This window comes from Mya arenaria, chromosome 6 (assembly GCF_026914265.1).
Source record: "Mya arenaria isolate MELC-2E11 chromosome 6, ASM2691426v1".
Taxonomy (NCBI): Eukaryota; Metazoa; Mollusca; class Bivalvia; order Myida; family Myidae; genus Mya; species Mya arenaria.
In genome coordinates, this window is record NC_069127.1 from 31,958,629 (window position 1) to 31,986,580 (window position 27,952).

Consider the following 27,952-nt stretch of genomic DNA (forward strand, 5'->3'; position numbering starts at 1 on the left):
ATTTTTTGCGTAAATATCAGCAAATAACTATAACCAATGATATACGATTGCTGACAAAAGATCAGATTGCAGATTTTCATATTTCCGTTCGAAAATTAGTGTTTTATGGCTTAAACCGTTACTAACGGTTTAAGAAATTTGCATAAAACATCAATTTTTGAACTTAATTATAAAAGCCTGCGAACTTATTTTTTGTTAGCAGTCTTATATAACTGGTGTCCATAGATTTTCGCAAAAATGGGCTCGTTTCAAGACAAAAAAATAAAAAAAAGTTGTCAAAACGTTTAGTTGCGTCCCATAACATTCGGGAAACAATGCCGTGTGTTGTCTGAGCGGTGTCCTGTGGAAAAGGGTATGATTTGGAAAAATATTTCATTGCCGTTTCTTGCTGATTGAGCCCAGATTGCGTCTAGATCTTACGGATGTCTTCCGTCAGTGTCGGGCTGAAATTCCAAAACAGTGAAATATATCAAATTGATATTTTCATTCATGGAATTTTTTTAAATTTCAGTGATAAATCTATAAACCACTGGAGGGTATATATTAAATAGTGGATAATTTTTTGTTTCAGTGTAAAATCGTATTATAGTTAACCAAGTAAAATATATTGCGATCTTACACTGATATTTTATGCCCCGCCGAATCGAAGGTTTCGGAAGGGAGATATTGTTTTGGCGTTGTCTGTCAGTCAAAGCTACATAAACGTGTTATCTAGACAGTTTAGCTGAGGGCATCATGAATGTTAAGACCTATTCCATTTAAACGAACAGCCCACTACAGGAAGGCATAATAAAGAAATTCTACAGGGAGAGGTCCCTGTTGTGTTTTTTAACCCAACTTCTAAAGGGGGGTAATCAAATTTGAATGCCTTCCAAGGGTTATTTGTTAAAATGGATCAGCCCTTACTTTTAAAGTGCAATACACCTGCTCAAAGCACTTTCATGAAAATACACTATAATAGTTGCATATTGTGTATCAGTTGGTAAATGACTGATAACTACTTCAATCTTGTGCATGTTTCAAACAAAAACAAAAACAAATTAAAAAGACAATTTATTATCACATATCAAATATAATATTTTGCAGTTTCTTTTTTTTGTGCTTTGTCACAACATAATTAGCTACTAAAGTCTAAAGATTTACAGTTAAAAAACATAACTTTGTTATTTTTCAAAAACCATAAAAACAACATATTTGAATTTGATTTTTGAACAAAAAATACAATTGTAAACAACATAATTTAATAAGAAGAAATTCATTCACTTAAATACAAAAAAAAACAAAATGATAAATTAATGAACACTTAAAACCGATTAATGTGTATTCTTAAAATATAATTCATTATTTATCACCTACATCAATCAGTTCAAGTCACGCAATTTCATTTACACACCCAGACTGGAATAAAATTCAAATCAATTCAAATCAGTTCAAAAGTCGGACCACTTCTAATTCCAGCCACTTTCGAATTTCCCTCTCTAAATCGAATATGCAACTGTTCTGTTGTGATAATGTTCTTCGTTAAGATCCCTATGAACACAGCTAAGGTCATGAACTAGAAGGCTGGTAATGGTCCCCACATCTCTCATAGAACAACTGAAAAGATACATAATTCAAATCAAGCCATCAGCAAAGCAAAATATGAGGATTGTACGGGAAGTTCACAGGATCTTAACATAAAGATAGCAAATTAAGTTGAAAATGTTTGGTTGAGCAGTGAGCGCACTCGCTTCTCACTTAGGAAACCCAGGTTCGATTCTCAGCCCAGGAGCGTGCAAGTTAGGTTTGTGGTTGCCAAGCAGGAAAACTCGATTTTCTCTGGATGCTCTGGTTTCATACACAACAAAAGACCACACTCTCCCTAACATCATGCCAACGAGAATGATTAATATAATGTTGTTTTAACTTGTCATGTGATGCTAATGTACAATATAAAATCTACCCATTCACGAGATCACGTATGACACATAATTATCACAGATGATTTAACAACATAGATATTAGTAAAATGTTTCAGAGACTGACTCAAAATAAATTGCTATATTATCAATCTAGTAAAGTAAAACTTAAAAGTGCAATGGAGCAAACACCAATGCTTGTCTTTTCTTAAATTTCGGTCAAACAAGACCCAATAATTATCAATCCAGATTTATGCTCCTTGCTGTACTGGCGTGCATTGTCTATGGCCACATGTGTACCAAGTTTCTTTTGAATATATTGAACATATTTTGAGTTATGGTCAACGTTAAAACATTTTGAAGGAATTAAACCAAGTGCAGGTTAACGGCGAAAATAACTATGACATTCTTAAGGTAGCCAAATGCTGTGTCATATAATTAGTGATGTGCATGAATGGATTAACAAGATTCCCACTGTTCCTATCTAGCGAAACCACAGGCAGGGAAATGGGCCTGCACGCATCAGTCGGGAAATTTGCACAACTATGTCGACGATGACACCAGGGCTATCACAATACCTTGAATTCTTTTCTTTAAAAACATTCTTTTCTTCAAAAAAAAAACAAAAAAAAACAGACAACCTTAAATGAAGTATTTGTGTAAATATCCTTAATGCAGAATAAAATGGAGGTTATACAATTTACCTGAAAACTCTTTTGTCTAAGAATCATTTCCTGAGGTACCTCTTTTTGAAACTGTTTTATCTGAAATGAAATATTATAAAATGAAGAGAGCATACTGTTATGATATGAAGAGAGTATACTGTTATCAAATGTAGAGAGTATACTGTTATCACATGTAGAGAGCATACTGTTATCACATGTCGAGAGTATACTGTTATCATATGTAGAGAGTGTACTGTTATCGCATGTAGAGAGTATACTGTTATCATATGTAGAGAGTATACTGTTATCATATGTAGAGAGTATACTGTTATCATATGTAGAGAGTTTAATGTTATCATATGTAGAGAGTATACTGTTATCATATGTAGAGAGTTTAATGTTATCATATGTAGAGAGTATACTGTTATCATATGTAGAGGGAATTATGTTAACACATGTAGAGAGTATACTGTTATATGTATACTGTTATCATATGTAGAGTATACTTTATTATGTAGAGAGTATACTGGTATCATATGTATAGAGTATACTGTTATCACATGTAGAGAGTATACTGGTATCATATGTAGAGAGTATACTGTTATCACATGTAGAGAGTATAATGTTATCATATGTAGAGTATACTTTATTATGTAGAGAGTATACTGGTATCATATGTATAGAGTATACTGTTATCACATGTAGAGAGTATAATGTTATCATATGTAGAGTATACTTTATTATGTAGAGAGTATACTGGTATCATATGTATAGAGTATACTGTTATCATATGAAGAGAGTATACTGTAATCATATACAGAGTATACTTTTATCACATGCAAAGAGTATAATGTTATCATATAAAGAGAGTATAATATTAATAATATATTATATACAATTAGGAGAGATTTAAAACAATTAAACCCATTAAAATGTACAAGTTCATATACTAGTATAGCTAGATTTTGCAAATGAAATGAAATTGAATTCCAACATATATAATGATAAAAAGAAATATGTATCACCAATAATATGAGTTAAAAATGAAACTAACAAAAAAATCTTGATATATATTATTTTTGATAAATGTTTGTAAAAAAATGCTAAGGACAATAAATATGCATTAATCTTTTTTAACATAACATGTACCATGTATGTGGCCTTGTGAAGTTTCTCCCGGACATCCGTATCATCTCTATTTTGTGCCTGTTTCTGTCGAAGCTCATGTATTTCAGACTTTTTCAAATCTATACACCTTTGTATTGATTTTTCACGATGATTATAATCTGCAAGCATCTGCAAATAGGGAACAAAATTACCAAAAGTGAAGATCAGGGTTTCCTTTTGGAAGTATATTACTTGCTAGTAATGGGCTAGAACTTCCAAAAATTGATACCTTGGAAGCACAAAAACTTCCATTTTTTTTTTTAGAAAACTTCCAAAATTGAATGCTTGGAAGTTCACAATATCAAAACCTGTTGTCAATATTACTTTTATCATCACAATTTTAATCAATCTTGATGTAAACTGAATATTTATAATATAAATCTGGGAACTTTGCAAGTTATAGTTGCAAATTATTTGATATTTAACATACTAGTTGAAAAATGGTGGAAAAAATATTGTATTCGGGAGACTGAAACTTCCACATTGTGATGAAAAACCTCCAATATTGATGGACATGATGTACTAATACAAGTTTCAAATTCTTAGTGGAAGCCCTGGTGTAGATATAGCAACAAAGGGCTGCCTTTTGCACTGCAAGCCTGCCCTGAACATACTTATGCAAGTTCCCGTAATATTAGAATAAAATGCCAGAAAATGTTCCAACATGTACATGCCATCAAAAATTTAACATTATCCAGGGTTGCTCTACATATTTATTTCTGTCTAGCTATGCCAATTATTGATCATTCTTTTTAAAATGCACTCTTACTCCCAAATAAGATTTGACACAATTAACAATATTGTTTTAATATTTAAGACAAAAACAATGGTTCTAATGAAGGATATTGAATTTAATTTGAACGAAATGAGCGTAAAACACAGTATTTCTACCTTATGAGACTATAGTAGACCACATGATAAATCTTTTAGAATTCACCAATCATTTAATGTTTTTACGCTTTCTGCTATTAAATACATGGTTACAATCTTGTTATCAGTAATAATGTTTTCCATATAAATGTGTTATTTAATAAATAGTTAAATGTTTATTAGTCAAAATTTATGTATGTTAAACATCGTGCCAAGGAGAGTGATAAATATAATGACGTAATATCTTGTTTCACAATCATTCTAAAATAAATGTTTAAACTCGAACAAGAGAAGTTAAGATCACTCCAACACCTACATGTTCGACTGCGAAGTGAACTTACATGTTCATACAGATGTGCACACTCCTCCTGCGGGTTCACCCTTGTCTTGAATGTCTGAGTCGGCAGCATAGAGTTCAGCTTGTATATGAACCGGTCATCGCTCTGACGTAGCTTGTTCAATGTTTTCTGAAACAACAGTTTCTGGTTTAATAGTTAAAAAAAATGAGAGAGACCAAACAGGAGTCATTATAAAATTACGGCTATCAAAAGAACTTCAGCAATTTTCCATTATTACCATTTACTGCTTGTAAAGTGAAGCTTCAGGAAGCAACCGCATGGAATCTCATAATTTCTTTATGTTGATTTTATCTACCGTAAATGTCCTATTAGACCTACATATGTTTTAATGGACACACTGGAGAAATTCTAGTAAAATCTTGAATTTGAGCAAGCCCAGAAAGCATTTGACCTTACAGGGCTTGAAGGCTTGTCCTAATTTCGACCGCTGTAAAATAAACTTGACTGTGACCAGGTTTTATATGAGATACATACATGTAGATTATGTAGTTAACTCAAATTTGTATATTCTATGTTAAATGTAACTATTGTGAAATTAACATACAGAGTTCCACAATAATGGTAGTTAGACTGTTTGAACAATCAAATATGTGGTCACGACAAGTAAATTCCAAAGCTGTTAACTGATAACTAGATGGGGCAAGTTGATTTCGATTTAAAAAAAATATCTCCAAATCATATAAAAGCACTTATATTTAGAAAAATAATAGCAACAACCAATGTTTTGTGCAATATTTCTGTGTTGCTTAAATTAACCAGAGGTTGGGAAAGCAGGTGTGCTTCAAAGAAATGGAGTCGTAAAGTTGTGTTTTCTGTGTGGTAAAACGTAATAACCGGTGAAATGATACTTTTCCATGTTGTTTGTTTAAATCAATGCAAACTGGTGTGTTATTGTTTTTTTTAATATATTGTTAAAACATAGAAATATAATGCAGTCAATTGTATCCACCCCCCTCAGGTCCTGGGAATAGCGGGGCTGTGACGGTCAAGCCAATCCCCACCGTGCGGGAACAAACTGCTGGTAAAATATCCCCGCACCCCAGGACACCTAGGTAAGGCCCTTTCCCAAATATTTTTGATGCAAAAACAAAACCACCGAATTCACTCGGCACTGTGGGGCCGTCTGGAAGGTAAAAACATGGCCCATTTCCCCCACTATTCCAGATATACCCCTAGACCTGGGGGAGCCGTGGTTACAATTGACTGGTGCATAACATAGTAATTTCAGTCTTTAGGACATTGATGAATCCTTGCGGTTTATTTACAGACTTGTGTTGTCTGTCATCTGTTAATCATGGCAGACTTAATTTCTTTCTGATATTCTTACTTTTACTGCCGATAAATGAATTGACAATAGACATGTAAAATTTGGTTTATATAATAATAAATGTTAGTGAATACTTGAATTATAAATGTTTTTAATCATAACACAGTACAGCTGTACTGTTGTTATAAATCATTTGTACCCAACATTTCAAATAATGGTTGAATCGCCAGGACAAGAATATATTGGGTCAGGACAAGTACAACAGTCCTCTGGGCAACTGGATTCTAAAGTTAATATGGAGCCCTGACATATTTAAAGGACGATTTTCATCAGGAACATTTTTGCCCTCGACACCGTTTGCAAATACAGCGAGTTTTCATCAAAAATAGGATCAATTAATGAATAACAGAATTAAAACAGATGCATATAACTAAGAAATGAAACTAATCGTTTCTAAAATAAATACATCTCCATAAAATACTAACCGTGAAACGAATGATATCATCACACGGACAAAAATCTTTCGTGCCGTCTACCATGGGCGCAGCCATATTTGTTGTTGTTGTTTTTTCTCGCTCAAATTCGCATTGCATTTGGATTGAAAATCAGAAATATTTTTACATTACAAATATTTTAAATCAATTTACGGCAGCTGTTACTGTGAATATGAATGAGAGAGAAAAATATAAGGTATTAAATTAAATTTAAAAAAAAGACTATTATTTGAGCATGCGCAGTGACGACACGGAAGTGAACAAGGCGAAAGGAAAAGAACAGAAAAAACATAACACTTATTTACTGAGATTTTACGGTATAGTCGCTTTCCATTAAAGTACTTTGTTGCACATTAGTCTGTATTTTAATATATCATGTTTCAAGGACCAAATCCAACAAGCATTTGTTTCTAATACTAATATGACACAAAGTTGCCAGACACTGTCACATGGCAATGCCACTGGCAAAATTTTGTTGTTCCTAAATTTTGTTAAGTAGAAATTATCAACAGCTGATAACGACGAATGCATACTTATTTTGAAATAAAGTTTCTAGTGTTTGCAAATGAACTTAGAAAAACATGTTTGTTAATCAGTTACCTAAGCGCAATTATAATGCCATTTTGCAGCAGAGATGCTGGTGTCGATTGAAAAGACAACACTGGGCTTTGGACAGTGATATAAAACTGTTCAAATCTTTTCTTTTGTTGCTGAGTTGTTCGTCCTTGGCAGGGTAATTTAAATCTTCGGTGTAATTGGCTGGTTGGAGTGAAGCCAATACAAACTGAATATGTATAGATTGGCGTGTTTTCAGATGACAGGCCATAAATGTTGTACTTGATTAGAAATGTACATGGTGGTTTAGTGGCCAAGCAAAAGCCTTAATCATTAAAGGCTATTAAACCTTGGCTGCAATTATTTAGCATATAATAGTAGGGATGTGATTTGTCCGGTCAATTTCTCTCGAAAGTTATTTTACTAGTTCATTGTCCTGATAATTTCAACTTCGTGAATAAATGGACAATGATTTTGGTTTGAAAATTGATTCTTTGTTATTTAACCTACAATGCGAATTATTCTATTACACATTTTTGTGGCAGTTTCATGTCATCTCCTCAACCAATTTAAACTGAGGCTCAAATTTCTGTGTAAAATAACTGCTGTGAAGTGATTATTATAATAATCCTATTTTCTTTTTAGATGTCCTCAGATTCAAGTAGTCGGATTAAATCATACAAGAACAAAGCGCTCGACTCTCTGGAGCTAAGGCGACGCAGAGAAGAGGAGGGGATTCAAATTCGTAAACAAAAGAGAGATGAAACTGTAAGTGATTGCATAATCAATTAAGTGTCTGGTAACAATGGTTCTGACTTTGTTGCTTAATGCAGTCTCATAACAAAATATTAACTCCTGTTCTTTACATTTAACTGAACGCAGTAACTAAATACAACTACATGTACAGAAACAATGTGTGTTAATAACTAATAAAAGAAGTTTCAATAAAGATGCTCTTTTTAGCAATCAAAAAAGTTTTTGAAATATTTCATGTTATGATTTTCAGTTGTCCAAGAGGCGCAATGTTGCGCTGGACGCAGGGGAAGAGGAACTGGGCTCAGATGTCCCAGAGGGCATAGTCACTAACCTAGAGGTACTTTTCAATCTTTTTTTATTCTACAATGATTGTGATAAAAGTTCTTATTTTTTCATATCACTTTATGTGGCATAATGTTACGAAAAGGCTGAGAATTAAACCAGGATAACTGATATTTCTATTTTGCTAAATGGCCCAAATTTTGGTCTAATGAGTGTATTGGGGTTGTATGTGCCATACTACGTTTACAGGGTGGGATAACCCAGGAGATGGTTGCCGACCTGTACAGCGACGACCAGGAGAGGCAGGAACAGGCCACACAGAAGTTCAGGAAACTCCTGTCTAGAGGTACATAATACTGTCAGGGGACTAGTATGAGTAACAGGGCTTCCGAGTAAGGATGTATGGATGTTTATGACTCTTTAAAAGTTCCAAAATTGAGTTTTTTGAAGTGCAGAAACTTCCAACACTTTGGAAAAAAATTCCAAAGATTGGAAGATTAAGATATCAAAATATGTTATCAATGCTCCATTTAAAGACTCATTCTCTGTATGTTGTGAATTACATTGTTTGAAAACACTTAGTGGATTTGGCATTTTTTACTTTAGCAGTACCGTAATTCACTTAAGAGTTTGGATACTCTAAAAATTCTTACACCCATAATTATTTTCCAAAATAATTTATTTTGCGTACCTACTTTTCGGACACCCAAAGGACATCAATCATAACTTTCACAGTTACCAAGTTTCACAGACGAAGATTATTGATTTTTATCTTTACAATGCCTGGCTAGATTACCTAATTGTATACACCACTGTGACAAGTTAATTAGTTACTACCCATCCTAAACGATTTATTGCCTGTTGAAAAGTGTGATATATTTATTGGAGGATTAAAGAAACAACAAGGGCAATCAAGGGATTAATAAAACATAGACATGACATGTTTGTAAAACAATCTGCCAATAAACTTTCAAACTTGTACCACACTTATAGACTGTAAGAATCAAAAATCGTACAGTTATACATTAATTCTGCATAGCAATGTCCATGCTCTCTACGAGATCCTCGTGGGTATAACTGTAAGTTATGTGACGTCACACAGTGTGACTCTTTGATCTGAAGCCGATAGAATGTGTTTATTCAGTTCAATGCATGTATAAAATGGTGTTTTAATTAACTTGATGAAGGATTTACACTTACAGGCGTAATAAATAAGTTTATGACCATTGATTACTACGGATAAATTAATAAGTGGTAAAATGCAAACATGAAGAAAAAAGGCAGGTTAAACAAACATGTAAATAAAATGTAAAAATGGTAATTTTCTATGTTTTCGGACAGCGAAAAAAATAATTAATTTAAGGTGTCCGAACTCTTAGGTGAATTACGGTATATCAGATTTTGACAGAAGTTTTGTATAATAAGAGGGAAACTCATAGTGTATTTATATGATCGCTGTTTACTCCAAAACACAGGGTTACGCCTGGAATTTATGATCTTAAGCCTTTTGATCTCGACTCAGTACTGTAAGTCTGAATTCACACATGCCTGCATTACCAATAAATGTTTGCTGGGCTTGCTTCAAATAAGTGTACAGGTAGATTTTGCTTCTTGCAAACAGTATAATAAGGATGTGGGCTTCTTGATCCAAATTGAATGTTAGATGTTGATGCCTGCATTGAACAGCATTTCACGGAATCTCATTTAATGAAAAAGTTACGACGTGGCTAGCTTTATTGATAAGGAACCTTCTTTAATCGAACACAGAGAATACCATGATGTTACTATGTGCATTATGAGTGTCACTTTACCTGCATGCCTTATTTTAACCATTTTTCTATTCTTCAGAGCCCAACCCTCCCATCGATGAGGTGATTCAAACTGGCATCATTCCAAAGTTTGTGGAGTTTTTGGAAAGGGACAACTGCACATTACAGGTAAAATCCATGTTTATCAGTTATCAAATTAGATTTTTGCTCGTTTGTTTTTTAAGTGAAACAAATCAAGGTTACATGAAAGGTTTTATATTTGAATTATTGACTTCTGGGTTTGTCCCTCTCTGTTTCATTGTATTGTTAAAGTATGTTCATTGCCTTGGTGTTATCAGCTGTAACATGATCATTACAAGGACTGCACTGTTTGGCCATAACCTAGATTCCATTTAAGATGATAAGACGTACACATATATAGGTTTACAATTACAATCTTCCTTATTTACAGCAGGTGCAATTAGTAACTTATACAGTTTGCTTAACAAATTTTGATTACTTTTTTTACTCTAGCCTTGTTTGTTTATTCAGTTTGAGGCAGCGTGGGTGTTGACAAATATAGCTTCGGGCTCGTCCCTTCAGACGAGAGTGGTGATATCGTCCAACGCTGTGCCCATCTTTGTACGACTTCTCTCCTCGCCCATAGAAGATGTACAAGAACAGGTAGGATAATCACCTGTGATGTTCATGTAAAACAAGACATATTTGACTGAATCATTTGGATTGTTTTGTTATTATTTTGTTTTTAAAGGGAGATTTTTTTTTGTTCTTGCTGCTCAAGGGCTTTGCACAAAGACAGATGATAGTCCTTTTGTTTTTATACAGAGTTGCACTGTCTCATGCTGATCTCTTGTGCTTTAAATTGTTTTACAAAGACTATAAAGTCTAAGGATCTATGTAATAACAAGTCAATGTAAGTATTTTAGACTTAGTTTTAAAGTGAGAAACTGATGATCGTTATAAGTTTATTTTATGGCATGCATACATTTCCTTCTGGTATTAAGATCAATTAGCAAATACCATTGGTAAGGAATTAGCTTAACTATGTTAACACTCTTTATGAAAGTGAAAAAGCTCTGTTGATACATGTATATTAATTACCTTAAGTTATTAACATGACAAAGGAGAACATCGCTTCTCATTGTCACTTGTAGGAGTTTTATCTTCAGCGGGGTTCAAATTCATCTATTGGATTATGTGAACATGTGCTATTGTTTATTAACAAAATTATTATTACCCCATTGTTGGCATTGAGTATTTCAAGGCTTTATTACTCGAATGAATTAAATACCAACAAATGTCCTGTTCATTGTATCCATGTATTAAATGTGTTGTTGCAGGCAGTGTGGGCTCTGGGTAACATTGCTGGAGATAGCCCGGAGTGCAGAGACTATGTCCTCAGTGAGGGTATCCTTGTACCCCTACTACAGTAAGTACACAGTCAGTTTGGTATGGTAGTTTAGACTGTTCATGTTGAATTACTTCCGAAGAAAGAGTTCGCTAGCTACTATTAAATGACATTCATCGAAATTAAGACCTTTGAATGAACAAACCGGAATTCTTAAAGAACTGTTTGGCATCAGAAATAATAACAAGCCCTGATTTACAAAATTAAGAATGTAAACAAGCCCTGAAAACTATATTCCAGTGCAGGGCTTGTGCTTATTTTGTCCACTGAAATACACATTAATAGTTCTTTTGTCTGATCAATGATTCACATTTTATCATAACAAAACAGTAGAAAATAACCCCTTGATGATTGAGATGAATACTACAACATTAACAGGGTTCCCGTTGGACATTGCTATTTTTTTATTAGTGTGTGACAGTTGTGACATATTCGATAACTAGGACACAACTTCATTCTTTCAGAAATTTATGGCTTTCCCAAAATAACTGTGACATCCTTTAATGATTATGGCTCTTTAGTAGCAAAAGTGTGACAAGTGTCACCATATAATTGCCACTGATCCACAATAATAACTTTGAAAAGAAGTAAGAGTGCAAGTAAAGAAACAAGCATGTAATTTTTATGCCCCCCTTCGAAGAAGAGGGGTATATTGCTTTGCACAGGCATGTCGGTCGGTCGGTCAGTCGGTAGATCAAAGCTTGTCTGAGTGATAACAATTCCTGGACGTATGGTCATCAAACTTCACATGAAGGTTGGGCCTGACCAGTAGATGACCCCTATTGATTTTGGGGGTCATCAGGTCAAAGGTCAAGGTCACAGTGACCTTTAATGGTAAAATAATTTTAAAGCTTGTCCGAGTGACAACTCGACAATGCCTGCACCCATGGCCCTCAAACTTGACATGGAAATTGGGCCTGAGCAGTAGATCAGGGCTCTCACTAGGCTGAAAATTTTGGGAGAAGTGACTTCTCCCTTCAGTCAATTTAGGGAGAAGTGGGGAGACTTTAGGGAGAAGTGATACTTTTCGTAACACCTGATACATAAACTTTGCCATACCACACACCTCAGTTTATATTCACATTCAAATTCAATGCTAAACCTATATAAAATGTTCATAAAATAATGTATCATTTTTGGCTCAGCAAAAGTGTATTTGTCAATGTCACATAGTTTATCTCCAAATAGCATATAAAATGAAACAAAAACCAAGACAGCTAAGGATTAGAAACAATCAAAATGATTAATAAATTAACTGTCAATATAGTAGGGGGGCGAATCTTATTTTGGTACGTTCGGGATAGGGTACGAATGTCACATTCAGCTATGCTGTTATTTACTTCTCTCTGGCTAAATTTTTTTAAATATGCTGACATTTAAGAACCAAATGGCTTTTAAATCACTGTCCTTGATGAAAACTTTACCAATACATAGTGGGAGGTTGAGAAATTAACTCGGAAAATTGTTCTGACAAAATGGTGATCTCGCCGATTTGTTTTGACATCGTAAACAGTAGAAAAATACTGTAAGTATAAACTCTACATAAAGCAAAAAAATAAATATTTTTTGTGTTTACAAATCAATTTTTTATCATAAACATTTCACTAAAACCAATCAAATATTTGGTGATACGTCATGTTATTGATTTTCTTGGCGCCTTGCCGATGGCCTGAGATGGCTATGACCGTCTGCTTCAAAAGCAACAATGTTTAAAATGTCTTGCATTGTTTGTTCAATACATATATCAAATACTTTTTAACTTCATTTATGCTTGACACGATTTTTCATATTTATGTCGGCTTTTCTATCTCATTTTAACGAACGTATATCATTCGATCAGGGTCTTCTCAATGTACATTCTGATTGGTTAACTTTCAATAGCTCCGCCTACCGGCGATGTTTTGGTAATTGGATGATACGGCCCATTTATCGGATTAGGAGATTACCAAATTTTATGAATGGCTAATTGCGAAGTTTTGACTAATGGGACAGTGGCCAAATACTCGCTGATTGACAGATTTACAATGTGCTAAAATTTCGGCGAAGTCAATGTCGCTTTGATGATACAAATGGGCGAAGTCTGGGAATTTTAGGCGACCACTTCGCCCAAGTCGCCCCCTCGCGAGAGCCCTGGTAGATGACCCCTATTATTTTTGGGGGTCATCAGACCGAAGGTCAAGGTCACAGTGACCTTGAATGATAAAAGGTTGTCCGAGTGATAATGTGACAATGCCTGCACCCATGGCCCTCAAACTTGACTTGGAGGTTGGGTCTGACCAGTAGCTGACCCCTATTGTTTTTGGGGCTCATCGGGTCAAAGGTCAAATTCACAGTGACCTTGAATGGTAAAAGGTTGTCCGAGTGATAACTCAACAATGCCTGCACCCATGGCCCGCATAATTGAATTGGAGGTTGGCCTGACCAGTAGATGACCCCTATTGTTTTTGGGGGTCATCGGGCCAAAGGTCAAGGTCACAGTGACCTTGTATGGTAAAAGGTTGTCCGAGTGGTAACTCAACCATGCCTGCACCCATGGCCCGCATAATTGAATTGGAGGTTGGGCCTGACCAGTAGATGACCCCTATTGTTTTTGGGGGTCATCGGGCCAAGGGTCAAGGTCACAGTGACCTTGAATGGTAAAAGGTTGTCCGAGTGATAACTCGACAATGCCTGCACCCATGGCTCTCATAATTGGATTGGAGGTTGGGCCTGACCAGTAGAAGACCCTTATTGTTTTTGGGGATCATCGGGCCAAAGGTCAAGGTCACAGTCACCTTGAATGGTTAGAGGTTTTTCGTGTGATAACTTGACAATGCCTGCACCCATGGCCCCCAAACTTGACTTGGAGATTGGGCCTGACCAGTACATGACCCCTATTGTTTTTTGGGGTCATCTGGTCAAGGTCACAGTCACCTTGAATGGTTAGAGGTTTTCCGTGTGATAACTTGACAATGCCTGCACCCATGGCCCTCAAACTTGACTTGGAGATTGGGCCTGACCAGTACATGACCCCTATTGTTTTTTGGGGTCATCTGGCCAAAGGTCAAGGTCACAGTCACCTTGAATGGTTAGAGGTTTTCCGTGTGATAACTTGACAATGCCTGCACCAATGGCCCTCAAACTTGACTTGGAGATTGGGCCTGACCAGTACATGACCCCTTATGTTTTGGGGGTCATCAGGCCAAAGGTCAAGGTCACAGTGAACTTGAATGGTAAAAGGTTGTCCAAGTGATAACTTGACAATGCCTGCACCCATGGCCCTCAAACTTGACTTGGAGAATTGGCCTGACCAGGAGATCATCTGGCCAAAGGTCAAGGTCACAGTGACCTGGAATGGTAAAAGGTTGTCAGAGTGATAACTCGATAACAGACAATGCGAAAACTTTTTCTCCTTCACAGGAGATTGCGACAGGTAAACACTTAAAGTTTACCTGTCGCAACAAATTTTTACCTGTCGCAATGTTACAAACAGTATTCGGTTACATCAGCCTAAACCTTGATTTTAAGCCTCTTTTTAAATAAGTTTTGTAATTCCCCATTATAACAGGTTTAGATCTTTTTGGTTAGATTTGTCCTACAGTACTATAATAAATTACAAAAAAAGCTAAACATCAAAAAATCAATATTCGAATCTTATGTCATAATTTTTTTTCTTCCCTTGCCTCCCCCCAAAAAATCTCATATCTGGTTCGCCTACCCATGGAACAGCTAGATCTTACTCTTTTAATTCATCTTTAAATTAAATAAACAGTACAGTTATAAAATGTAACGAATAGTACTACAAGTCAAACTCAGACGCAACATTTATGCAAAAACGAAAGTAGATTTCTTGTTATTGGCAATGTTAAACAGAGCGGAAAGAAAGTCAGGTCGGTAAATTAATCAATCATATTTAAATTAACACGATTGCCGGGAACCACTTCGCCGAAAATAAATACATTTTGTAATTTCCGAACATTTCCGTAAAATAAAAGTATTATAGTACGAGCTGAGATCGCAACCTTACGCGTTTTATCGGCTTTTAAGGAAACATGTCGAAACGGGGTTTACAAATAGTGATACACGGATTAACACGCTGAATAATCATGAAATAATAGTTAAAAATAACTCTGAACATTTATTTAGAAACTGAAAGTAAATTTTCCGAAAATTAAACGGTGCTGACTGTAATTTTTCACCGGACATTGTGACCGACCAAAACAAAAGTTTCGTCGGTCAAAATGGAAATCTATCGGACATGTCCGACTGTCCGACGGACATTCGCATTGTCTGCGATAATGCCTGCACCCATGTCCCTCAAACTTGACTTGGAGGTTGGGCCTGGCCAGAAGATGGTCCCTATTGATTTTAGGGGTCATTGGGCCAAAGGTCAAGGTCACAGTGACCTGGAATAGTAAAAGGTTATCCGAGTGATAACTCGACAATGCCTGCACCCATGGCCCTCAAACTTGACTTGGAGGTTGGACCTGGCCAGAAGATGGTCCCTATTGATTTTACGGTCATTGGGCCAAACGTCAAGGTCACAGTGACGTTGAATGATAAAAGGTTGTCTGAGTGATAACTTGACAATGCCTGCACCCATGGCCCTCAAACTTGACATTTAGGTTTCTGGTGACTAGCTGATGGATTTTCAGTTCATAGAGTCAAAGGTCATGGTCATAACACACTCTATCCTCACACTTTAATGGTCATAATCTTAAAACTGCCTTAACGACAACAAATCAGCTGTCATTTCGGTCCATGCATATTTCATTCAATTGTCCATATAATCCTGACAACATGGCGCTCAGGGGGGGGGGGGGGGGGGGGGCATAATGTTTGACAAACATTTCTTGTTATTCTTGTATTTACAAGGTACTAATATATTTTTGTCAATAAAGAATGGATATGTTATTGTATGACAAAGTGCTTATAACATATACTATTTAAACAACAACAAAATTGGTATTGCAAAAATGTGCTAATTAAATGTTACAATTGAATATTCCTTTTATACAATAAAAAATAATGGTATTCTTACTTCATTTATTTAATGTGGGATGTGATTTGTCCACTCCAAGGATCCCATCCTCAAAAAATATATGTTTTATAATAATTATATATATTTAAATGATTGAAAAAGTTAACTTGATGCTTCTGTAAGTATTGACAGCCAAGTTTGCTTCAAATTTGAAGCAAGGATAGCCCAGGTCAAAAACCACTTGCGGAAACGTTTCTGACCTTAAGCTGCCAGGTCAATCACATCCCTTTTTCCTTTATAGGTCCAAATGGTCTGTCTTATATCAACATGTATAGGTATGTTTAAATGCAATCTAAGGCTCTTAAAATGCTTAAACCCTAGGAGCTTCAGGAGGCTTTTCGCCGTCGGACCCCCACTAGAGGGCTGCCCTTGACCCACAAGGGGTCCTTTTGCTGCCCCCTTGAGTTCCCCAGCAAAAAATCTTGATAACTTCAAAACCCAGAGGGAACCCTGTTATAGTTCTTTTAGATTTACTTTAGTTTGCTAATTACTGCTAGTTTTATAGATGTCTATGCCTCTCACCTAAGAAGTCTTGGGCTTGAACATGTCATGGCTGGAGTTTTTTTTGTGTTCAGAATGGTCAAGAGGACATTGAAGTTTCGACCTCGGAAACGGAGTCTGATGGGATTAATATAATGTAGCGGTTTACTCCCAATCAAGCTAAAATAAATTGCATTAAACATAAACAGACATTATTATATTTCTAAGAAATGTAGAAGATAATGAACTTTTAATCAAGTACTTAAAAGCAAAATGTTCACTTGTCAGTTTTAAAGTATAAAAGTGTCATTGAGCCATTAGATTAACATACATTTGACTGTTTAGGACTTATAATTTCATCTTTATTCTCATACAAATTTGGCAGTTTCTGTAAGTAGAAACTCTCTAAACTTGAACATTCACCACAGGTTGTTGAGCAAGAGCACGAGTTTGTCAATGACGAGGAATGCTGTCTGGTGTCTTTCCAACTTGTGCAGAGGCAAGAACCCACCTCCAGAGTTCTCCAAGGTAATGGCTGCATTGAAAAGTTCATGAATAAATCACCATGTCTGTTAAATGGTACTGATATTGATAATTAATGTAGGAAAAGGAGAGCCCATATCATCACTTAATTGATATGACACAAGATGCTAGTAGTACTGCCCTCAATATTGAACTTCTTTGTTTAACAAAATAATATATTCAATATAAATTGTAATCAGAAGTTCTAGGCCTGGAAGTACCATTGTATAAGGGTACATGCCTTACTAGTACAGTATTTTTTGAAAGGTATATTCAAGAATTGCTCTATCTCTACCTCCAGGTGTCTCCCTCCCTGCCAATCCTGTCCCGGCTCCTGTATCACACAGACAAGGATGTGCTATCAGATGCCTGCTGGGCCCTCTCCTACCTCTCCGATGGGCCAAATGAGAAAATCCAGGCCGTCATTGACTCAGGGGTCTGCAGACGGCTAGTAGAGTTGCTCATGTAAGTCCTGTTAATGGTTTTTATGCACAAATAGGTTGTTTGAATGATGATATGAGAGGTTAATGTTGTCAAGCACCAATGGACATTCAAATATATCTTGCTTAAGTAGTATTGGAATTAACCTATGCTTAAATGGTTTAAATGCTTACCAAGATTCTGTTACAATGCAGTGATTTTTGGTGCAATTTACTGCCTTCTAAAGGCTGTTTCCCCTTGCGAATAACTGTTCATTTTTCTCAAAATTTTATAATTTTTCCCCAATTTGATATTTTTAAAATGCAGATTTCGTTTATGAATAAAAAAGCAACAAATTTCTTGAAATATTAACAAAATCATCACAAGACTTACTCTTTCACAGCTTCATGTATGCATAAAAACATACATATTTTCCATTACAGTCAAACCTGTTTTAAGTGGCCACCTGTGGGAAATGATCAAAGTGGCTGCTTAAGACAGGTGGCCACTTAATCCAGGTTTGACATTTCCGCCACTTTAGCTATATTCAGAGATGGAGTATGTATCTTAACCACCACCTCACACCACAATCAGTAACATCTGTATCAATATTATCGAAGAAAGTTGAATACAAATACATTTGTATAGATATAATAACTTCAACTTTAATATTTCAAATTTATAAATAAAATACATAATTAGTTAAATGTCAATACAAGGCATAAACAAAACACACCACATATCAGTCTACACATATACGCAACTACACGTACATACGCATGTTTAAGTTCATTTTTTAAAATAGTCCGTACATTATATAAATGTTGATGCAAAGCATAAACAAAACACACCACAGATCAGTCTGCATATTTACACAACTACATGTAGATACACATTTTAGTTAACTTTTTCCGATCTTTCGCAGTCAAATTCCTTGGGAACACTTCTTGCATTACGACCGTTTTCTAATAACTTTATAAACTCGACACATTCTTTTAGAGTCAAACACTTTCGATTAGTCTTATTTCCAGCCATAATCAACATTTATCAAGAACAATGCATTGTAAATATCCGTTCATAGAAATTTAAATCCGTGCACTTCGAAAAATAATATTGAAGTGAATAAAAATCGTAAATCGTTTCAGGCCTTAGAATGACCATGCAAACTGTGAATTCATAATAACCGGTGTTTTTGTCGGTATTTAATAAATAACTTTAATTATTTAATTATCTTATTAATTGTGTCATTAATTGTGTCAATTCTGATCAAAACATTTGCCAACGTGTAATAAACATGATGATTTCTCGATGAGTAAACACGCATGGAAATCGTGTGATGCAATATTAATTTTCATTGGATGACGGAGATACCCAAGGCAGTCGTTCTTTTCTGTAAACTTTTATACGCAATTAAAGCTGTGTATTGGAAAAAATGATAAGTGGAAGTGTCCGTGACAAGGGATTGGTGGCCGCTAATTAGTGTTTATATGGCTTCATGGGGACAAAAATTAGTGGCCGTGGCCTCTTTAGACAGTTGGCCGCTTAATGCACATATATTATATAGTAAAAACGTACAGGGGGAATTTGGAGTGGCCCGTTAAGGCAGGTGGCCATTGAAAGCAGGTGACCGTTCAACCAGGTTTGACTGTATATTAGTTATTTTGACCTGATTTTGTATTTTTCCCAAAGTTGACTTTTTTCCCAGTTTGCAAGGCACAGGCGGTAAAAATAATTTTTAAAAAATCACTGCAATGACATAACATCTTCAGGGCTTATTAAAATTGTAAATGCATAATGTTCAAAAGGCACTATTATTGTAACATAGCATGTATTCCTTGTATTTCAGGCACAACCACCAGAGTGTGGTGTCTGCTGCCCTCCGTGTTGTGGGCAATATTGTCACCGGGGATGACTACCAGACACAGGTTTGAGAAAAAAATTGCTTTATTCTACTAGATGTGTCTGTATTTATTGGTTTATTAACATCATCCCTAGCTACTTTGAATCTTACACAAAACTGATTACATCGCAAAAAAAATGTTAATGCACCAGTAATGTCATTGTTTTACATAATTATGTGCATCTGGGCCTCGGTTCCATGATGACTGTGTAAGGCTTAAGATTGTAAATTTCCCGGCAAAACAACATTTTAAGGACATTAATTGCATAGATTCTGCCATTACTTTATGGGTGTACCTTTAAGCAGTTGAAGGTTTAAAAATGAAATATTTTATTTAACCATTCCCTGAATCATGAAATGGCAATGTTCTTGTTTTGAGGGTATTTTTTCGTGGGCAATCACTATTTATATACATTAAAAAAACACCAGTTATATAGCCATTGTGTTTAATGTCATGTAGGTGATCCTGAGCTGTTCCGCTCTGCCCTGTCTGCTCCACCTGCTGGGCAGCTCTAAGGAATCAATTCGTAAGGAGGCTTGCTGGACCATCTCCAACATCACCGCCGGCAACAGGATGCAGATTCAGGTATTCTTGGGGAAATATTCACATACAGTCGAACCCTGTGGCTCAAACTCCCAGGGTCCAGCAACCTGCCTTGTAAAATTTGAGCCAAGCGGGAATGTTTACCTTCAGAATTAAGAAATCTGTCCTTACATCCAGTCCAAGCCAACAATGAATTCGAGTCCAGCAAGTTTCAGCCAGCAGGGGTCGACTGTACTATAAACTGAAAGCTTTCAGTTTAGAGTTTAGTTTGAGAGAATTTCATACAAGTTTTCATTATTCAACATTTAACTTACACAGTTAATTTCTCCCATGTCAGAATTTCATACTTATTGAGTTGAACTAGGCTTCATGTATATCTAATTGTTCTCGAAGCTTGAAGATCTGATGTATTATCTAATAACACATATTAAGTGAGTCTGGTCTGGTCTTTATGTATAATTAATTGTTTTCAAAGGTAGAGAAGTTCTAATGCTGCCATTACTGTCACAATTTCTTTCCAATGATCAGCTGTCAATTTTGTACATCCATTTTCACAGGCAGTGATCGACGCAAACATTTTTCCGGTTCTAATTGACATCCTGAATCGGGCAGACTTCAAAACACGCAAAGAGGCAGCCTGGGCCATAACTAACGCAACTTCTGGAGGATCACCTGAACAAATCAAGTATGTACTTTCAGTGGTCAAAAGTTTTGTTAGTTCCTTATTTTCAAAATTCACAATATGCAAAAGAAGTTTATTATTAAGATTCATTCTTACCTGTTATGGCTACTATAACATATAAATATGAACTTTGGTCCCATGTTTACTGTGACATAATGCTTTGTGACGCGTCCCATCAACCATTGACTAATTTGGCATCCAAGTGCAGTGTTCTTGTTATTGGTATGACAAATTGATCCATTCATTTTAAGACTGAGAATTGTCTTCTATACATGTTGATGAATTCAATTCATTGAAACTCAACTCCTTGGAAGCCACAGTACACATAACAGATGGCTTCTCTGCTAAGACGAGACATTAACTGTGCAATAATCGACTGGAATTTGTCTAAATAGATTCTGTTCCATAAAAATGTTTCTACAGAAACTTTAATAGCCTTTGTTATTTTGCCTTTGAAATAAACTTCATGTGGTATTATTCAATCATAAGTTTAAAGTTGAGGTTCATTTTTTTAGCTTGAATTAATTGGAGCTACAAAAAGTATTGTCATCAGCACTCAAAAAACTTCTGTTTGACAATAGTTATAAACAACATTCGTCTCCTTGGAAAGCCACAGTACACTTCAATGTTGGCTTCTCTGCTAAGACGATACATCGATTTTGCAATTATCGACTGGAATTTATCTTGTAAATAGACTTGTTCCATAAAAGTATTTCTATAAAACTTGAAATTGTTACCAACAATATTAAAGCATGTTTTTTACCATCCAGTTGAAACTTACTTGCTCTTTGCTATTCAGCATGTCACATGGTTTTCTTTAGAAGTTTATGATAAAGATTCATTCTTACCTCTCTTTTTTTTTTACTTCATGTTGATGAATTAAATTTTCATTGAAATTCGTCTCCTTGGAAAGCCACAGTGAACATTACCATTGGCTTCTCTGCTACGACGATACATCAGTCTTGCAATTATCGACTGGAATTTGTCTTGTAAATAGACCCGTTCCATAAAAGTATTTCTACAAAACTTGTCATCATTAAAATCAATATTTTAGCTGCTTTATACCTCAAGTTGAATAAGATTATCACCTTGCTTTTCTGTCTGTCAAATGGTTTTGTATTTAAGACGTTTATGATTAGGATTCATTCTTACTTTTTATTGTAGCCTGGGGTTGGCATTCAAAAATTTCAAATTTAGTCATAAGATAGTAATATGAACCTTGGTCTGATGGTTCCTATGACATTATGATGGGTGGCAAGTCCTATGAATCGGGCTTTATGATGGGTGGCAAGTCCTATGAATCGGGCTTAAATATATGTTTAGTTATTCTCCTTAATTGACTAAGAGAAGGGATAAGTTTTGGCTTCCACCTGCTGTGCTCTTTCAGTGGTATGACAAACTGACCCATTCAACTTCAAACTGAGAAATGTTTTTAATACATATAGATGAATTTAATTTTCATTGAAATTCATCTCCTTGGAAAGCCGCAGTACACATTACCGTTGACTACTCTGCTAAGATGATACATTAACTGCAATTATCGACTGGAATTTGTCTTAATAGCCCTGTTCCATATAAGTATTTCTACAAAACCTGTAATAGCCTTGTTATTTTCCTTTTGCTATTTAAGTAAAACTTCATGTGGTATTCAATAAGAAGTTATAATTTGAGGTTCATTTTTTTAGCTTGAAACAAAACCAGCTACTGTCATAGCCTGTTTTTTCATTGGCATGCAAAAACTGATATGTTTGACAATAGTTATAAACAAATTTCGTCTCCTTGGAAAGCCACAGTATACATAAACGTTGGCTTCTCTGCTAAGACGATACATAGACTGCGCAATTATCGACTGGAATTTGTCTTGTAAATAGACTTGTTCCATAAAAGTATTTCTACAGAACTTGACATTATTACCATCAACAATAAAGCTGGTTTATACCTTGAGTTGAAAGAGTTTATGGTTAAGATTCACCATTTATTGTAGCCTTGGGTTACATTCATTTGAAGACTGAGAAATGTCTTTGATACATTTTAATGAATTCAGCTTTCATTGAAATTCGTCTCCTTGGAAAGCCACAGTATACTTTTCTGTTGGCTTCTCTGCTACGACGATACAGAAATTCTGCAATTATCGACTGGAATTTGTCTTGTTAATAGACCATTGCCATAAAAGTATTTCTACAGAACTTGTATCCCTTTTTACCTATGCAATGATAAACAAATAGAATGCATCCCTTTTGTGGTACTCCATTATATGTGTAATGTTAAAAATGGAGCCTTTATGTTTTTCCAGTAGCTTCATTTAACTTTACGAGACATGATGTTCTGTCGTGTTATATACATCCCTTTTGTTCCCTGCAGGTTCCTAGTAGAGCAGGGCTGTATCCCACCTCTGTGCGACCTTCTCACTGTGCTGGACAGCAAGATCGTGGCCGTAGCCCTCAATGGCCTTGAGAACATCCTTCGTCTTGGTGACCAGCTCGCCAAGGCCAACAACGGAACCAACCCTTACGCTGTCCTCATTGAAGAATGCTATGGTAAACACTTGGTCCTCCTCTGTATTTATTTCTGATTATTTGTCTGTTTGAGCTTGACATGACATTAATTATTCAACTCTTGATTCACTCAAAGAAAAAAGTTAAGGAATTGTCACTGTACTGGTGCTGTTGTTGTCATTTTCAGACTGGTGTTAACATTTTGTTAAGTATTTGAATTGGAAAACTAAAATGCAGCTGTAAGATTTTTACAATTATTCGTTTAAGTCAGTTTGTTTTATTGAAGAATTTTGATTTATTACAAATTGTATGTACTGTTTTAGGACTGGACAAGATTGAGTTCCTTCAGAGCCATGAGAACAGAGATATCTACCAGAAGGCGTTCGACATGATTGAGCGATACTTCGGAGTGGAGGAAGAGGACAAAACCGTAGCTCCTGAAGTGGATCAGAATTCAGAACAGTTCCAGTTCCAGGCAAACAATGCACCCATGGGAGGATTCAACTTCTAGAGCTGAAATGGAGTGCATTGATCAGCTTCCATAACATAACATCAGCCAACTGCCAGCATTGGATCGGATATGAGATTTGAGAATCTCAGGATTTGCAATTTGCAAAGTCCTTCGGCCATTGACGTTTCAACAGTCCCCAGCCCCAAGACACATGGTGTGTCCGCCCAACGACGTTCAGAGATCCCAGGCCCATGACACTTGTTGTGTCCACCCAGCGACGTTTCGAGATCCCAGGTCCAAGGCCATCGACGTTTTGACCAGACTTGGTCCCCCCCGCCTGGCACAGGCAACAGTCACGTGATCCCCCCGACAGACACATGACTTCTCCATCGACGAGATGAGTAACCACAGCACGCGCTACCATGTGGATTAAAGATATCCAGAAGAGGAACACGCTTCCAGAAGTGTGTATACACACAGTATGAATGTGTTAAATACAAACAGAATTTAAAGCACAAAGAACTGCAGTGTTTGAACTGATATATGTGGTGAAAAAAGGCCAAAGACATTTGTATGAGAGTTAAGTTTTATTGACGATGTGTCCATAGACGTACAGAAATGAGGAACAGGAGATAATACTTTTGAAAGATTAAAGTGTGACCAACCAGGAAGAAGTGATTTCAAGTTTTCGTGAGGTTCCTCAATAAACTAGTCCTTGTTTGACTTGAGAACTATGCAGTGTGAAAGTATTTATGATGTTTTAATGTAAGAAATGTGATCTCACTATTTACATGAGAAGTGAACATAAAAATATATGTTTCTAATTTATAAGGCCTGAAAAAGAAATTGTTTGTTTCAGGTAACCCTACCTAATAAAAGCAGCCGACTCTAGTAAAAAAAAAAAAAAAAAAAAATCCCTACCTATCCTAGCTTTTACGTTTGGGGATGTTACCCTAAACAAACAATTATTTTTTTAGGCCTAAACAAAATAATAGTTTGTGTGACGTTATTAAAAAAAGTAATGCTATAACAGCATTATTAACCTCTTTTCAGAGGGCAGCTCCAAAATCAAAGAATGTGAGTTTACGAGTGTGTGAGAAAATTGAGAGAAAGTGAATCCCACGGACGTGTTCATTACAGTGCGTTATAAGGAGTGAGGGCGAGAGGATTCTATCTATTTTGTTTTCAATGTAATTTGGAACGTTTTCACTTTCACTCCTTGGATTTAGCACTTTAGACGAGCCCCAGTCCATTGACGCTCAACGACTTATTGTGGTACTGCCAGTCTCGATACTATCTGGTTCGGAGTGGACAAAGCAACAACAAATAGCTGTGATGTTAACTTGATTGAAATTATAGTATTGGTATTGAGCCATGTTGAAATTAATTACATTTAGGGGGCTCGCCACAAGACAGTTCGTTGTTACTCCTATAATTATAAGAGTTAATAGGCCGATTGTTCAGAACTTTGTTAAAGTTAACAACATTGTTCATTGTTAACTTTTAAACATAAAATATGTCATGATGGTTTCATATATTTTATTCAAACAAGTACAGCTGAAAAGTTGTCTCAAATCTTAATTTAATTTAAAACAGATTAAATGTGTATTCTTAAAATTTTCAGAGAAGTAATGATTCGAAAGTGAACAACAATGACATTAACAACATTGTAAACTTTTAACCAAGTTGTGAACAATTGGCTCAATGTCTGTTAATGTTCGAGCCCTTGAAATGTATATAATTATCATGCAGAATGTTATCTTGACTGTTGTTGTTACTGAAGAGGTTTTCATGTCCATTACAGAACCAGTAGTTGAAGGAATTATTAACAGAGGTTTATATTTCATATTGTTCAAAGCTTTCAGTTTTTCTATGTTTTAGTTTTTACTAAAATCTTAATGATTAAGATTTTTAATTCATGTCATCTAACCATTATGAAATTACAAAGGTGTTTTTGTATATTTAATGTAATACATTTGACTAAAGGAACTTCGGCAGCATAATAATGATAAATAGATGTAGATGCTGAATGTTATGATCTACAAATTTGAATCTGTTGGAAATATGAAATGTTAACCTCTCTAATTGTTGACTTATATACTTTTGACTATTGGTCAAGTGAAAACACCATGGTCATTTAACGGTCTATTGAGAGTGGTGATTTCTCTTGACCACCCGACAGGTCCTGCCCTTTTCTGAAGGACTTGCGATATGTGATAGGGAGGGCTCGGCACAACACTGACGTCTTTCCTTCCATTTTAATATTAAGGAGTTGCGTCGGTCTTGAACTGAGCCCTCATAAGGTTGTCATAACTTCACATTGTTGGGAGCCCAACCAACTTGTAGGTTTAACAGCGTTAAGTTAAAGATTATACATACATGTGTAGCTGTATTAATAGTCAATGTATGTTTTTGACCATTTTTTTGCTTATTTTTTTAACCATACATGTAGTGTAATTTTAAGCAAAGAACCAAGTTAGTTTAAAGGAACATCCATTGCATAATAAACTTAGATAATACTTAACGTGAATAAAAACAATTTATTTTTTGGCTTATCAACAATAAGAGATGTTATCTAAACTTCACTCTCTTTGTTTAAAATAACCTAACAAAATCTAATGTTATATATAGCCTTGATGTGACCTGTTATGATTGTAAAGAAAGCATTCCAATAGTTTGAAGTTGTTACAAAGATGTATAAATTGGATCTTGATAAAATATCCTAACCATTCTCGTTTCATCTTTACATTGTATAATACATGTACATCATTGAGTCATTTATTGTAGCGGAATGTTTAAAGATGTATCTGTGTTAACTTATATTATTGAATAATGTATTGAGTATATTGAACTAATCGTTGGTCTGTTCCACATGTCTTTTAGCGCAAACATGCATATCACACGTGTACCTGTTAACAATAGAGAGGTTGCGAAACTTTACATGTATGTGTACTTGTACATGTAGCTAGTCATACAAGTAAAAGTTACCAGTGATTTTTTTTCCACTTATAAGGGAATGGTGGTGGGGCTCTTTGATTAGGGAAAATAGTGTTGTTTTGGCGAAAAGGGGAATAAACTAACATGATTTATATCAAGTTCAACATGTTTCAAACCTTTTAGTCAACAAACCTATGGTAATATTCATGAATGACCCTATATTGCTACATTTGCTGAATGTAAAGAGGTCAATGCTCCACCAAAAAAAATAATTTTAAGCTATTTTTTTGCCTGGGCAGGAGGGGAGGTGGTCCGAATGTCCGCCCCAAATAGGGCCGAATAAAAAAACTGGTTACAGTTGCCCTTCAGAGCTTTTTGCGAATACCCTCTCAATCTCTTCATGTATCAGTAGGATCACTGACTCCCTCAAGACTTGATCCTCATGATTTTGAGGACGTCATTATTTGTCGCCATGAACGAGCCTACACGTGTATGAGATAGATCACAAATGTTCTACGTGTCCTGGATATTGACCGCACGCTTTAACATTGTAAAACAAACCTGAACCTGGATGACGTAGCAGTCAAAAGGAGCTAACATGATTGTACACGTACAAGAAATGTTTCGTAACCTCTATTGCTTTCAGTCGGCATGCTTTTTACAAATTTTAACAGTTTAAACCTATGTTTTGGTTAATGGTGTACATTTGTTTTGTTTTCTATGTCTTTGTTTCCTGTATTTCTGTGGTGCTGAAACTTCTCTTTTACAGACACTGCTTATAACGAGGTCGTATTGTATTGATTTTCTTTGAATTTCTCAAGTAATGTTCTTTTATATGTCTCGCTATGAAAAATAAGGTTTTTACTTTGTTCTGTCTTTCTTCTACTGGATTCAATGTAGATTTTATATTGTTAATGATGTGTATATAGTTATTGTTTTGACATGGAGAAAAACAAATAAATGAGGAAACAATATTGTTGTCGTGTGTTTACATCAATACATGTTATTAAG

General features: G+C 35.5%; 2 protein-coding genes across 2 annotated transcripts; one reads left to right on the top strand and one right to left on the bottom strand.

Annotated features, from left to right (window-relative positions):
• Positions 1 to 1,051: 1,051 nt before the first annotated feature.
• Positions 1,052 to 6,844, bottom strand: LOC128239224 (protein MIX23-like). Its single transcript, XM_052955771.1, has 5 exons — positions 6,712 to 6,844; positions 4,942 to 5,067; positions 3,713 to 3,859; positions 2,603 to 2,662; positions 1,052 to 1,596 (listed from the first exon to the last, which is right to left on the bottom strand). The coding sequence occupies exons 1-5, from the start codon at positions 6,817 to 6,819 to the stop codon at positions 1,549 to 1,551; spliced, it is 489 nt and encodes a 162-aa protein (XP_052811731.1). The 5' UTR covers positions 6,820 to 6,844; the 3' UTR covers positions 1,052 to 1,548.
• Positions 6,845 to 6,936: 92 nt separating this feature from the next.
• Positions 6,937 to 27,915, top strand: LOC128238441 (importin subunit alpha-7-like). Its single transcript, XM_052954362.1, has 14 exons — positions 6,937 to 7,037; positions 7,921 to 8,043; positions 8,282 to 8,368; positions 8,563 to 8,659; positions 10,162 to 10,250; positions 10,614 to 10,745; positions 11,423 to 11,511; positions 17,419 to 17,518; positions 17,814 to 17,977; positions 19,779 to 19,857; positions 20,293 to 20,418; positions 20,934 to 21,061; positions 23,420 to 23,595; positions 23,877 to 27,915. The coding sequence occupies exons 2-14, from the start codon at positions 7,921 to 7,923 to the stop codon at positions 24,062 to 24,064; spliced, it is 1,578 nt and encodes a 525-aa protein (XP_052810322.1). The 5' UTR covers positions 6,937 to 7,037; the 3' UTR covers positions 24,065 to 27,915.
• Positions 27,916 to 27,952: the final 37 nt, after the last annotated feature.